This window comes from Notothenia coriiceps, unplaced genomic scaffold, assembly GCF_000735185.1.
Source record: "Notothenia coriiceps isolate Sejong01 unplaced genomic scaffold, NC01 NC01_scaffold00009814, whole genome shotgun sequence".
Classification (NCBI taxonomy): domain Eukaryota; kingdom Metazoa; phylum Chordata; class Actinopteri; order Perciformes; family Nototheniidae; genus Notothenia; species Notothenia coriiceps.
This window is the reverse complement of record NW_011342515.1, coordinates 6,341-20,987: the sequence shown is the minus strand read 5'-3', so window position 1 is coordinate 20,987 and position 14,647 is coordinate 6,341. Positions and strand designations below refer to the sequence as shown.

Sequence of the window (14,647 nt, the reverse complement as noted above, 5' to 3'; positions counted from 1 at the left end):
TACCCGCTAGCCGGTGCTACGCTATATGGAAAGGCCACCAAACAGTGGCCTGGCCGCTTGAGGACGATTAAGGACGCTTAAACGGGGCTACCCGCTGCAGTGGAAATGCGCCATAAGCTACAGTAGTGTTTTACTATAATTAGATGCATTATTGATGAGTCTCTTTTGTATTCGCCCGAGAAACATCAACCTCTCCATGCTGTCGCTTATTGATGCCATTTAGTCCACTCTTATCTCACACCATCTCTCCAAAAAATCCAGTTGAGGAAAAGACAGGTTATGGAATTTACAATCAGGATGATTTAAAGTCAACATATACAAAAAAAAAGATTCATAAAATTGGAATCACTCACAAATAATGGTGACAACAAGCTGTCTTGTTAGTGTCACAGGGGGATATTCAGGAGATTCAAAAAAACTCCTGTTCATTTTTTCGCTCATACAGGGAAAATTAAAGCACTGTTATGTGGAACAGAGCTTCACTAATGTGCCGCTCAGAGAAGAGGGAATAAAAAGAAAAGTCAGAGGATTGGGGGGAATACAGAGGGCTTATGCCTCTTTCCTTTCACAGTCTTTCCTCTTGTTTCTTCTTTTTTCCCTCCACGTTTCACTGTCCTCCAAAGCGACTGTCCAACTGAATTGTTAGTTTGACGACATCGTCTCTTTATCTTCATGGGAATAACAGATTTGTCAGTCTGTTTGTATGTGTACTTGTTGTAGAATATGCAATTGGTTGACATTTTATATTCTAGAAGTTAAGATTTGTAGTTGTCCTTTTGCATGTGAATGTATGCACGCATTACTGGGCTGCAAATGTTTTTCAGTAAAAATCATCTGCTGTCCTTTGCTTTTCTCTAGACGTAGGCCTCGGGTATGTCGCTGCCGTTGATCCTTAAGTAGATCTTGGCGTTGTCCTCTCTCTGCAGCTGCTCTTTGTGGAGCGTCCGTCTGTACCACATCAGGTAGAGAGGCAGCAAGAAGCCCAGCATGCTGATAACAAGGAGTCCAATGTTGACCTGTGGGACAAAATCAGAATTAGCCATGCCTGAAGGTTTCATTTGTGAGAGTCTGAGAGTGTGTTTGTGTGTCCATTCATACCCAGAAGGGGTCTCCCTCCAGGGGTCCCATCATCCACAGAAACAGGGGTTGCTGCAGTAAAGAAAACACAGCACTGACCAGGGACTGCATACCCGTTAGACTGCCAAACTGAGAGGAGGGGTACCTGCAGAGACAGAAGCAAGGACATTTTGTTTTTTAGTTTAAAGCTACACCCGTATTCAGAAAAAAAAAGTGATGATGATGAATTTGTGTTTTGTGTGTGTCTGTGTGTATTATGAGACTTACACAGCAGCATAGAGGCCACCAACAGCAGAGTGAATGAATCCTCTCACCACAGTGTGTAAAACGAATGAGACAATCTGAGGAAAGAATAAATGGTATAGGGATCAATATTTATTATCTTTCAGTCAAAAGGTTGAGGAGGGTCTTTAAGGAATAGTTCAACCCTTTGCATTTGAGAGGGAGAGGAGAGGCTAGAGCCAGGTAGCTTAGCTTAGCATAAAGACAGGAAACATCTAGGACTGGTTCAAAGGTAACAGAATTTAAGTACATGCTAAGCTAAAAAAAGATGGTAGGAAAACAGATCCAGACTTGTTTCCCATTTGCTGTTACATTCACAAATTACTAAACTGAATTAAAACACTTAAAATATACAAATACTAATATTTCTAAATGTTTGCAAGTCTGAAGCACATTTGGATTTGGTGTTTCTCTGACAGTTTTTTGTATTCGGCAGTGGCGGCCGGCCCATAGGGGCGCTAGGGGCGCCGCCCCCCCTCTTCCCACATGTTTTTTTTTTTTTTTTAATGAACAAGGTAAATATTAGTTGGTATCAGTAAAATGTATAATCTACAATAATATCTCGTTCAAAATTGTTTTACGATGTCTAAAGTTACTAATAAGTCACATGTTTCCTGGCTGGCCGCAGCGTGTATCATTACCCTCTCTCGTCCGGGCGGTAGAAAGGAGCCCTCAGCCAGAGCAGCAGCAGCCAACAAGCTGAATGTTGCTATCTGTAAACTATGCCGCCGAAACATAATTTCAGCCAATCAGCGTCGTCAGATCTGATGCTCAAAGGGCGCCCTTTCAGCGCCCTGGCCTGTGTGTCTGTGAGTTGTTTGGACTCGTATCCAAGGTGACGCTACAGTAGTTGTCTGCAGGCGTAGACTCCGGTGCCAGTGGATCGCCGGAGCCGTAGATTAACATTTACATGCTTATTGTAGTTGTAATGGCAATGCCTGTGGCACCATGGAGCATATGTGTGGGCTGGACCTGTATTTTACAGGAAAGGAGTGATCAGAGGGTCGAGTTGTCGATTCTTGTTCAGTTTTCATCTTCCTCACCCTCTCAGACTTTGAGTTGCGCGCGCTGCTAAAGAGACGCGCTACCATGGAAACCAAACAATGGTGTAGCTGTATTAAAGTCACAGTGGAAACAGTCGTGAGTAAAACTGATTTTGTCAGAAATCGGTGCGAAAATCGGGGGGTTGGCAAGTATGACACACACACACACACACACACACACACACACACACACACACACACACACACACACACACACACACACACATAATGTTCGTATTTAGTCTCCTGATTTTAAATGGGAATTAAATAATTTGACTGTTCCCAAAGCACCAGTGTTCTGCAGTTTGTGTGGGCCTACTGTACTGTTGCACAGTTTAGGAAGATTCATAGCTAACCACACTGAAGATTATGGATTATCCCACTCCCCCCCCTCTAACATCACCAGAAGTCATAATTTAAGGGGTCATTTCTCACCGCCCTAGTATGGTTTGGTCACCATTTCCATAGCCCCACCAAAAATATTTTCCACCAGCCGCCACTGGTATTCGGACTTGTCGGAAACGGTATTTCGATCTCTGTCTGTACACACAAACTGAAATATTGACTATAAAGTTGACTTTGACTTTGACTAAAGTGGATCACTCACCTGTACGGGGAGATTGGGTATCAGACTGGTGATCCCAAACCCTACTAGAAGGACGTTTGTGAGGACGAAAGCTCGCAGGGCATTGGTCACCTTCTGTGTCTTTTTGTCTCTTCGCTTTTTTGTCTTCCCCCCGCTAATGGTCAAAATGAGAAAGATCAAAAGAGAAATCAGAAAATTAGGCGTGACACAGGGTTCATCTTGTGGTTCATGGAGCAGTTTCTGGACCTATACATGGAGAGAGTTCAGGAACAAGTGACTCACTTGCTGCAGGGTTCCTTTTCGTCCTCTCCTTCATCACACTCCTTTAGCTTCCAGTCCATAATCTGACCAATCACAGGAGTGGTCATCAGGCAAAGCAGCTGCATAATACCGAAGATGGAGGAGTACAGACCCACTGAGAGAGGGTAAGAATGAGGACAAAAAGGTTTAAAAAAAGAGTGCAACGAATGATAAAAAATTAGAAAAAATAAAGTTGAGGTTATCAGAGGTCATGGTTGAAATATAACTAGTTTATCAGATGTCTTCAGGACCTTGTTCTACCTGGTTAATCACTATGATGGTACAGTTAATCATTAGTCATAGGTGCTGGAGCCATGTGAAGTGAAACAACAGTGGATATGGAGAAAACAGCTTCTTAAAAGTCAATATGATGCCATTATGAGGGGATTTATGGCCAGGGGAGTAATGATAAATGAAACCGAGTCATGTGAAACTCATAGGATGAATGCTTTTTGCTGTTGCTTCGGGGAAAGCTAGTTAATGAGTAGAACAAATGGTAGTTTCAGATTAAAGCTGAATGACAGCTGAAGGACTGGGTTATTGACATGGGCAACAGGCAAGGGCAAATGAAAAAACAAACTAGCTATGAGAAAAGCAAGATATAGTGGATTTATTATTGTGATGCAAACCTACACAATTCTAGAGGTTAAGTTCTAATTATAGTCAGTTTATTAGTAACAATCTGCTAATCTACTGATACAACTATACGCTTTTAGTCTTACCGACTTCCATTCTTTCCACTGAAAATACAAATAAAACCATTGAAGTCCAGATGCATTTATGACATGAATAAGAACCATATAGCATATGTCATAAGGCAAAGAAAAAACATGATTCAAGATAAAGAAAAATCAAACAAAAACGTTTTCTAGTACATCGAAACACAAAGACATAGAGAAATACTCAAACCATAAGCAGAGCCACATACCTGTGTTGAGGTCTCCATCGCTGAGTGACTCCAGGACGCTGTTCATGGCTCCCATGTAGAACAAGAGACGGAGCTGAGTGACACACATGGTCACCAGACTGAGCATGAACATCGTGCTGGAGATGGTTTTCAAGAAGGACTGGGCTGCAGAGGAGAAATGGAAAAAACACAATTGTTAACAATACGCAATCAAGTGAGATACACAAAACAAGGGGCAAACATTGCGTTGATTTCTGAACTCTTACACTCGTCTTTGCTTTGCAGTTCCAGGTCCATGGTAGAGAGGCAGAGCTTGTTTCCGTCAGTTATGGCCAGTTCCTTCTGCTTGATGCTGTTGCTCACGCTGAGACGCCGGCCCACGGTGGTCACCTGTTTGTAGAACTGCTTCCCTGTGATTTTATGGTCGAAGCCCAGCCAGCTGAACTTAATCTTCACACTGAGAAAGCACAGGAGAAGGGGATGAAGAGGAATACGATGAGAGAAGAGGACAGTGTGAGAGGGAGGACAGAGGAGAGTCGAGTAGGAAATTGAGGAAAAGGAAAGAAAAAAGTTAATATCATAAAGAGAAAATGGTGACATTCATGAATCACTCAACTGGAAACGTGTTATGCTAAACAAGGTCTCATTTTAATTTACAAGGATTTACACAGGAGTTAATCATCAGCAGACTTTAACCTGGCAGCATTACACTGCACATCTTACATCAGTATTGGTCAAACAGTGTCAATGATGTCGAGAACTCCATATTTTAGCCTGCTGTCACTTATGTCCGACTATTTTTGTTATACTTAAACAAATAGAGACTTGCCAATGTTTAAAGGGGACCTATCATGCAAAATGCATTTTTGTACGTCTTTTATACATGAATATGTGTCCCCGGTGTTCCAGGGAACTCACCAAGTGTCAGAAAACACAACCCTCTCTATTTTCCTCCATACCCAAATCTTATAAAAAGGGGCTGCAACGGATCTGATACAGACTGATCCAGATTTGAACACTTCTATGACGTCACAGAAGTGGCGCTACGGCTATTGGGCCAACTCCACCAATCAGGAGGAGACAGCCACGGACATTGCCGTTCCAAAGCGCTGGAGACGCTGTAGTACATATGCCAGGCCTGTAGATGGTGCTGTTCTCACAGAATCAGCCCATGCAAAGACAGTGTTAAATTGAGCGAAATGAGGAATGGCTAAAATGCATGATCTGTTTGGTATTTTGAAAAATAAAAAGTATAAATATGCCTTATATAGGTATGGTCCTACACTATATTATTCAAATATAGCATGATAGGTCCCCTTTAAGTTCAATGCATAATGTTACCATAGATGGCACCTACACACAGTACAGTTGGTGACACATGTTTGCTAATGTTCTTGTTTTTAAGGGAGCGTTTATGTTGTCAACTTTCTACAGTCAATTTGATCTGTTGTACTTACTTGTAGTCCATGTCCTCTGGTGATGGGAACGGCTCCAGTGGCCAGTTCATGAAGCAGTTCAAGAAGACCAGTCCAGCACAGGCAGCCCACACCACCAGGATAGTGATGAAGGGTATGCCGAGGTCGTAGATAACCTGTGAACACAAAGGCATGACCAATCAATAGAAAAAACAGATGAGGCAACAGAAACTGCAATGCAATCAAAGGACTGCTTAGGCTTCTCAATCCACTACATTTATAAAATATAGTTGCACAGTGCATTCAAGAGTGAGGACAGCTAATGTAAAAAGCAAAATGTTGCATATAGTAAGGAAAGCAGTATGGAAAAAACAAAATCTTTACGAAAAATGGTTATCTTTGTTACCTTGACACCAGGGAAGGTGACAGCGGAGGAGGCATAGGAGCCAATCATCAGGGCGATGAAGGTGGAACGGAGGTCACCAAACATGTTAGGAAGCTAGAGGGAGGAGAGGAAAAGAGACATCGTTACAACCTGTTTATACTATACTCTAGAATTAAAGAGCTTTTAGCAGTGGTTGCAGATTGGCCTTCTATAGAGACAGTGTTTGTCCATTCTGGGCTACTTTAGAAAAAAAGACAGCGGTACAATATGGCGGTCTACGTGACAAGGACCTTCACATTATGTAGGCAAGAAGGGCCCATTCCAAGCTCATTAAAACACTCTCTTAGTTTCCGGTGATTAGGATAGTCCATTTCCGATAAATCCCCCTAAATCATTCACACTGGTGTTTCAAGTTCTTGCAGTAATTTGCAAGCAGATTATGTTTATTCCATTGTGTATGTAGGTATAAAGGTTAGGCCATCTGCTCGGCCATGAACGCAGTGGTCTCAGCTGCAGAGTGACTGCACTGAGACCAGGGACAGAATGGGGACAAATGAGGATGGCGCCGCCTACAGACACGGGGGCAGAGAGGACAGCGGGAACCAATTAACAAGCAGACATCAAAAGAAGTAAATCACAACAAAGTGACATGAAGCCTACGTAAAAACAACATGAAACAGCATCACATTACACACACAGCTGTCAAACACACAACACAAACACAGCGCTATCGAGACAGAAGGGGTGACTGAGGTGAGGTGACATTTTCTCTGTTTTTTACATGCTATGCTCCCGTTTGAGCACAGAGAAAAGAGAGCTGTGAGGAAAAACAGAGGACGCAGGAGACAGTGGGTGGAAAAACATCCAAACACAAAGGCCTCCACAGGCTGTTCGGTTTTCAAGAGACTGAACAACAACAAGCACATCCAATTACAAGACTGGGGAAGCTAAGGAAAAAAAAAATGTGCTGTGTGTGTGCTAAATTAGGCATTAAGAATGCTCATTGAAGCACCCAGTTTATATTTCCCAGCAATATCTCAAGGAGTTCTGAGAAAAAGCGATTGTTAGAGATACCGGTTTCCTTAGCAGCCTGACATCTGACATTGGCACGGAGCCAGCTGATTATTACCTAACAACTGAGAATAAATGCCTGTAGGTCTGAGGTGCAGTCATGATCAAGGACTCGAGGAACAGCATAGTGTCTAATGATTAACCCAACACTAAGACTTTTACTATATACATTATCAGGTTGTGAAGGAGACGGTATGGAAGTTGGCGGGGGGAATGTGGTTTAATGTACGGACTGTGGGAGCAAACAAAGCCCTAAATTAAGGTTTTATTACATCACTGACATTTAGGTCTAATGGGGGCTTTAGTATGATGCAACAAATACCACATAGGAGATGTACATCACAGTTACAGCCTGTGGTGGTATAGAAAAGGGGCATTTATTTGGAGATTTACTGGATAAGAGCCCCTCTCTAGTGAGCAGCATCACCATGGTACAGCACAGGACTCCCATGTTAGTCACTGTAAGGCTGAGCTGATGACAAGAGGAGGGGACAGGAAGATGAAGAACAACAATGGGGACAAGGCAAAGGAATGTTGAGGGGTTGTTTTTTCCTGGGAACCATGAAGAGCATCAGTTGTCTTAACACGTAAAGGTCTGAATCTAGGGTATGCAGGGTCTTCATGGTAAAGTGAAGAGCGTTGCAGATCCTCAATAGTTTCGACGATGTTCTTGTTAAGGCACACTAATGGATGCAGTGGAAAGTGATAATGAAACATTGAGTCACTCCCAAAGTGATCAGGAGGATTACAAGACACACACAACATGTATACACTTACTGTGAGAGAGGTGAAGGTCATACACATGCCCCCAAAGCCATTGAAAGTCAGGGCAATGAAGATAAGGACCGACAGTTCTGCAAATGAATGACAAATATGTTAGCTCATGAGTGACTTTCTCAACATCCAAACTACTGTTCATTGTTTCAAATACAGTGAAGGAAAATACACATCAGCCCGAGTACTGTTCCGGCCGACTTACCATTTGGATTGTAGGATCCATAAGCAATGAGTAGACAGGAGAATGCGAAACACATGCTGAAAATAAATGAAGAAAAGTCACAGCATTAAGTTAAATTAGCAGAAAACCTAAGTTAATTAACCTGTTTTCACATAATTACTGTAAAAAAGAAAGAACATCGAGGTTAGTTTGCATAGTTTCCGCTCTCCTTTCTTACCTGCCCAACAGTCTGAGATTGCGAGGCCCGTATTTATCCATGACGATCCCCAGGGGCAGGGTGATGGCCGAGAGCAGGAAGGAGCCCACTGTGAACGCCAGGTTCAGCATCTCATCCTGTTCTTTACAAATCAGCCAACCGTTCATTTTCAGGGGCCCATCCATAGGCACCAGGGGCCTCATCTCCACCCCGTCTCCCAGACCAACCACGCCAGCCTCATTCTCAGAGTATTCAGCATAGTCATCGGGTGCCGAAGTGGCAAGGGGAAGGGACAGATTGGAGATGGAACTGTTGCCTGTGAACAGAATGAAAATAGGTAGAGAACGAATGGTAAAATACACGTTGGAGAAAAAAAGAGCAGGGCGGGTATTGAAGTGGAAAATTGCAAGTTGTATTTACACCTACTCACTTATTCTCATAAAAGCCACCCATAATGTTTGAGAGAAGTTAATTATTCATGTTATTTAGACTAATTAGTACGTTGGAATGCAAGGGACAAAAGGTGATACGCTAGCAGTGGCAATAAACACATTATCGTCAGAACCTGCCAGGAGATCAAGGTACAGTCCAGGAGAAGTCCATGTGAGGCAGAAAGGGAAGCAGCAATTCTGCCTGGATTATAATCCCTTGTACCTTTCAGCCAGCAGACATCTTTTTTGTCACATAAGGGATGTATACGCACGAGATCCCCGTGTGAAACACCCTGACGTGCTTCCTAACTGAGTGTCAAGTCTATTACAGAAACAAAGACTTGCTGATGCTTGCTGACTTGCACATTGACTTTATTTCCTCTTTTTAATGACACTTTTAACCATAACTCATTGTTCTCGCCTCATGTATGCTTCGTCATCATTCTCTTTCTTTGTCAACCATATTTCTTACTGCCAACCCCCCCAGCGGTCTAATTGTCTACTGTTCATCACTTTTCTATCAGTCTTCACTTCCCTCCCTTCTCTTTATCAGTGGACTTTAGGCTTTTATATTACCGGTCATAAAATGTGTTCCTCTATCACATGTCACATGCTTGAAAAGCGCTGAGCTGGTGCTGCGGTCCTCTCCCTGTTATGTCATCAGAACAAGATAAGACGTCTATGGCACGAGCCAGGAAGCTCAATTATCACTAACTACACTATATTTGAATAGCCTGTAAACGTGACTCGAATTAGCTGTGAGTTATTGAAGGTTTATGGTTGAATTTTGAGCGACGCTGATTGGGTCTCAAGTTCAAGCAAGAGCAAGTTGCGCCACTTGCAGATTAAGTTGAATTGGAAGACAATGCCAGACAAGTTGTATAAACATTCTCCTACTGGACAAATCCAGGTCCAAAGGATAAGTGTGGCCTAATTCCTCTCTCACATTCCATTTTTTGCTTACTCTCTTCTTTTCAAGACCTGACTGGGGCCTTTGTGTGCATTGTGTGGCCTTTGTACTTCAAAACACAAAGCAGCTGCATGACTTTGCTCGAAGAGAGGAATACGAAGAAAAAGAGAAGACGAAGGCATGAGGGCAAAAGGACAGCCGATGCCGTCCGTCATTCGTTCGTTTATCAGATTCCTCTCATCTGCTGTGTCTTCAATTTTCTCTTTCACTTTGGGACACTTTTCCAGCCTGCATCCCTGCTCTCTTTTTAATTTAACTGATCAGGTTTAGTCTCCTGAGGCCTCAAAAAGCAACCTGGGCCCCTTTCAGATAAACACTTATTCTTTAAGGAGAATGGAAGAAGCCAAAAAGCAGCCTATTAAGTTACCTATCGTGAATAAAACCTTGCTCACTCTTTTGCCCTCAGTACTGGTGATGACACTGAATGACTGTAAGGGCAGCCCTCACTGGCATTCCACATTTAACAGCTCATTGTCTCCATATAGAAAGACAGGACACATACAAGCTCTGCACTTTAAACTCATGTAGGCAGATGCTCCAGACTGTTTGCCTTTACAAATGAAGGTTTCCTTTACTATCAAGGCACATGATGGAACAAATGACAGATAAGAAATCTGACATACTTGTTAAGAGAGAGGAATGCAAGCAGCCTGTGACTCACCTTCCTCGTTGCAAAGGTAAGAGTAGAAACCCTCTGACTTCAACATGATGAGGAGTGATCCCCATCCCAACAGCACGGCAGAGAAGAGCAGATTCTCAATGATGGCCGTCACTGCCATCCACCAGCGCCTGGCGAACGCCGTGGCCAGGGACAGATTCATGGTGGCGGTTGAGAGAGATCACAGGACGAGAGAAAAGAGGAACCAGAGGACAGCAATGTGGAGTTCCGAGAGTCCACCACCACCACAGAGGAAGGAACAGCCCGGTCTGACGCTCAGGATGAACAATCACTGATCACTTATCTGTGAAGAGAAGAGAGGAAGGGGGAGGTTTTACTGTTGCTTGTAACTTAACGACAGGAACGTTTTTATAAGCTCAAATGATACAAGCCTCTAAAGCGAACATGATATGATACTGGTTGCACACATCTGAAATGAAGAGAAAATGAAACTGTGATATCTGTTTCTTAACTTTGTGATTCATATGTCATCAGACACAGGGGAGAGCAAATGTAACTGTAACAAAATGAACTAATAGTAACAATGGCTGGTGAATGATTAACTCCTCTGCTCGTACAACGATCATTACATCACTCTGCTGCATGAACAAAGAGCTTACATCACATTAGGCACTCAAAACTTAAGAAGCATCCACTGTTGCATTACAGAGATTCAGTTGTTAGCTGGGAAAAAATACAAACTGGTCCAAACTGGACTTGAAAAGAAAAATGGGTCTCGCTCCCTGAGCCCTCACCCCATGGCCCCTTCTCTCCCCCTAACATGTCCTCTCGGGCCCATCCAACCGCAACTCTCCTCTGCAATTACTGTGGTGCATCCAAAACATAAAGGAGCAGCCAGACAAACAATAAACAAATCAGCTCAAACCTCCAACTCCCCCCCCCTCTCTCTCTCTCTCTTCTCTCTCTTCTCTTTCTCTCTCTCTCTCTCACAATACTGTACATACACACACAATCTGCTACACTATTAAGAAATAAAAAAGTTGGCTGCTGAATAATATAGATCAGCAATATAATAATGGATAGCTTGTTTCAGAATATTGGTGTTTTATTAAATTAAATAACAGTTTTCTATAATGAAATGCTTAAGTGAATCACAGGTAACATGTCTAGGCAAATCACAAACTTCCTTACCTCTCCAGGCAGCACCCTCCAGCTCCAAACCGCCTGTTGCTCTCTGGTTATCTTTGAAAAGCCACATTTATATACCCAGGCAATCCTCACATGGCGCCCCCTATTGGCCGTTGGCTGTCTGAGGTCTGCACCTCAGCCAACCAGCACTCAACAGCATTGTAAGCCTCGATGTTACTGTAACAATAAAATCTTGAATGGAGGTCAGTTGATGTGCCCTTTATAGTTTTTGCTAGTAGTTCATCAAAAAATGTTATTATTATGAATGACAGGCTTAAAAAAAACAACGTATTATCAAAGTCATTGTGCAATTGGAGGTCCGAAAACACTTTACCTGGAAAGGATTAATCAAGCCAAACAAAGTCCGGTTGAAAAACATAATGGATTTTGCAGATAGGGGAGGATGCGTCACTGCTAGCTATCAACAGTTGTCCGGATCAATGACTGCTATTGATGGAGAGGAGACAGGAGCAGTTTTAGTCGTTGTGTAAGATGTTTACTGGTGTTTACTGTGTTATGTGTGGCTTTAACCGGGAAATGATCTGCTGAGGTTGAAGTCTGTTGCATAAAAACAACAACAATGAGGAATTTGAGGAAGAGCTTCGTTTGTTTACCACAGAGCAAAATCGATTTGATTAGAAAATAACTTTAAAAAGGCAGAATTCTCAGAATTCCTGCCTCTTAAAAGACAAATATCTTCTGGTATCTTTTTTGCTTTATAAAAATAAGAGGAAGTAATATTGGGCAAGGAAAACACTTTTTTTTCTTACATGCTAAAGACCAAGCTACTACAGTTAAACGTGACATGACATTAATTAATTTATTATAAAATACACGTTTTGCAATCGTTTCTCAAAATCTTTCAGATTAAATCATTTTTGCTGCATTGACATTAACCCAGATTTGCATGTTTAACAAAATGCCTGTTGAATGTCCTTTTAAATCGAAATAATTAACATGAGCTTTTATGCTATAATGACGTTCAGTTTTTAATTTTCTATTTTTTATTTGTGCCCTCTCTTAGACAATTGTAACCACTTTTACCTGTTTGTAGGTCTGGAAGAAAGTAGATAAATCATGTTTAAGTGGGGATCGTATCATCAGTCAAAACCTGTTTTCCAGTTGGCCCACTTGCAGTGCCCTTAAACTGTAATCAATATGCAAAGAATTCATTGAGTGAGCAACAGAGACCCAATCTGATTAAACACTGATAACGTAAATTGTGCTGTGACAGTGATCAATCTCCAAGGGTCTGTGATTCAAATTCGCTTTTAATCTGCCATCCTGTTAAACTATTCATGTTAATGACCATTTGAAACAACATAGATGAACGAATCACAATGGTTGAGTATCAGCCATTAACTGATCAATGATCTCCAACTGTTGCTACAAGTGAATGTATTCACCCGGATTTGTCAGTTAGTGACACATTCATCACAAAACAGTAACACACAGATCACATAGTTAATCACTAGTGCTGTGTTTATTTCCTGCACCCAATTAAAAACTGTTAATGATATAATCAGATGCATTATATGAGGCAACAGATATGAAGGACAAGATTTAGTGAAATTTTATTAAACTACCAGTAGCTACATCACTGTATAACACTGATTTTTCATATTCTGAATATTTATATATATTCTGCCAACATCTGGAGGGTTACAATAAAGGGTTGTAAAAACATTTAAAAATATTTGAACCAAGTTTTGTATTTTCCTGTGAGCCACAGAAAAAGAAAAAAGGAGTTGTCATTGATCTCTTCTCTTGGCAACTTTTAAATTATTAACGCCACCTTGTGGTTGTTGTTGATGCTAGCACTTAAAATAAAAAAGGACACATGAGTATCAAACCACAGATAAACAAGGTGTTTATTTTGCACATTCATAAATGGATCACACTTTTGGTACAGCTATGCTTTAAAAAGTTAACATCGAACACAGTGCAACACGCCATCAAACTGCAACATAAAAACAATCCATAAATATAAAATGCTTATATAGCCTTTCTTAATTCTAAGAAATAAAATAATCCTTAACTTTATACAGGATTTTACAGCCCTTCAAATATTTCGGTTGGTCTGATAATTGCTTGATATTTACATACATAACTTCAAACACAACAGTGATTTTGTCCCTGGATATTATTTTTTGTTTGCATAAATGACCAAAGTTACACACAGCAAAGCATTGTTAGAGTCCCTTCATTATTGCAGTCCAACTACAGCCATGAGGCAGAGAGCCAGCGAGAGCAGCAGTGTCCTTAAGGAGCCTTCAGTTCCTATTGCTGCAACAGGAAACAGAACTTAAGTTCAACAGGACGCCAGATACAAGATAGCTATGTCATGATGAGTTCACGGTGAAACATTTTATGCCCATGACATCTTGCTACAGAGATTTACTGGAATATCTGTTAATTCCCAACCTCAGTAACCATCTTATCTCTGCGATTTTGCTATATTTTAGAATTCACAAATTCAGAATAACAAGCCTACCATGTTTTATAACCAACTGTTTTCAATCACAAATTCATATATATTGTTTGGTCTAATTATGGCTTAAAACGAGTTATAACTAAAACAATACATTTCCCATGGAATATCATGCTTATTTCAGTTGATATAGTCAACAAATGCTAATGTCACAGTTGACAAAAGACACATTTATTTCCCTACACCCAATACAAACTAAGCAAACATAGATAAGATTTAAAACACATTACTCATCCAATACATCACATCAGAGACAAAACAAGCCTGTCACATGCTGTTCCCTTTTCTATGTTGAACTAGAAAAGAGAATGTAATGGTTTTGCTAAAGTCTTGACTATATACAGTATCTAATATTCTAAGACCATCCCAGTTGTGTGCATGTTTTTGCCTTTTTACAACTCATGTCATCAAAACTAATGTTTAACTAGCCATTCTATTGCGTATGGGAAATGTAGATAGTACTGCATATCGTCAACAGTTCCAGACAGCCATTGATTTATTTTTATTTTGATATGAAATTATAATATTTTTGTATTCTCTGGTAAGATAAGATAAGATAGAACGTTATAGATCCTAATTTGGGAAATGTTTGTGTTGCAGCAGCATAAAAAGACCTGGCATTGTACATACAAATTAAAAGACAAGAAAGTAGAAAATATACATGTTGAATTGACAAATTAACAATAACAAGATATAAAGCAAGGTATTATATTTACATAAGTATGTGA

General features: G+C 41.0%; 1 protein-coding gene across 2 annotated transcripts; it reads right to left on the bottom strand.

Annotated features, from left to right (window-relative positions):
- Positions 1-44: 44 nt before the first annotated feature.
- slc43a2b (solute carrier family 43 member 2b) lies at positions 45-11,496 on the bottom strand. Of its 2 annotated transcripts, XM_010771303.1 has the most exons (15): positions 11,432-11,496; positions 10,283-10,583; positions 8,242-8,536; positions 8,046-8,101; positions 7,844-7,920; positions 6,017-6,109; positions 5,653-5,786; positions 4,462-4,652; positions 4,217-4,360; positions 4,011-4,028; positions 3,271-3,403; positions 3,010-3,142; positions 1,345-1,418; positions 1,099-1,222; positions 45-1,016 (listed from the first exon to the last, which is right to left on the bottom strand). In XM_010771303.1, exons 2-15 carry the CDS (start codon positions 10,440-10,442, stop codon positions 855-857), a joined length of 1,794 nt encoding a protein of 597 aa, XP_010769605.1. In that variant the 5' UTR covers positions 10,443-10,583; positions 11,432-11,496; the 3' UTR covers positions 45-854. The 2 variants fall into 2 exon arrangements, with proteins under 2 accessions (XP_010769605.1, XP_010769606.1); XM_010771304.1 differs by lacking the exon at positions 4,011-4,028.
- Between the last annotated feature and the right edge of the window lie 3,151 nt (positions 11,497-14,647).

Coding starts and splice junctions, on each gene's coding strand:
- slc43a2b (XM_010771303.1), bottom strand. CDS start 10,442: ATGAATCTGTCCCTGGCCACGGCGTTCGCCAGGCGCTGGTGGATGGCA. Junction 8,102..8,241: donor AATCTCAGACTGTTGGGCAG/GTAAGAAAGGAG, acceptor ATTTATTTTCAG/CATGTGTTTCGCATTCTCCT. Junction 6,110..7,843: donor TGACCTTCACCTCTCTCACA/GTAAGTGTATAC, acceptor TCCTCCCTCTAG/CTTCCTAACATGTTTGGTGA.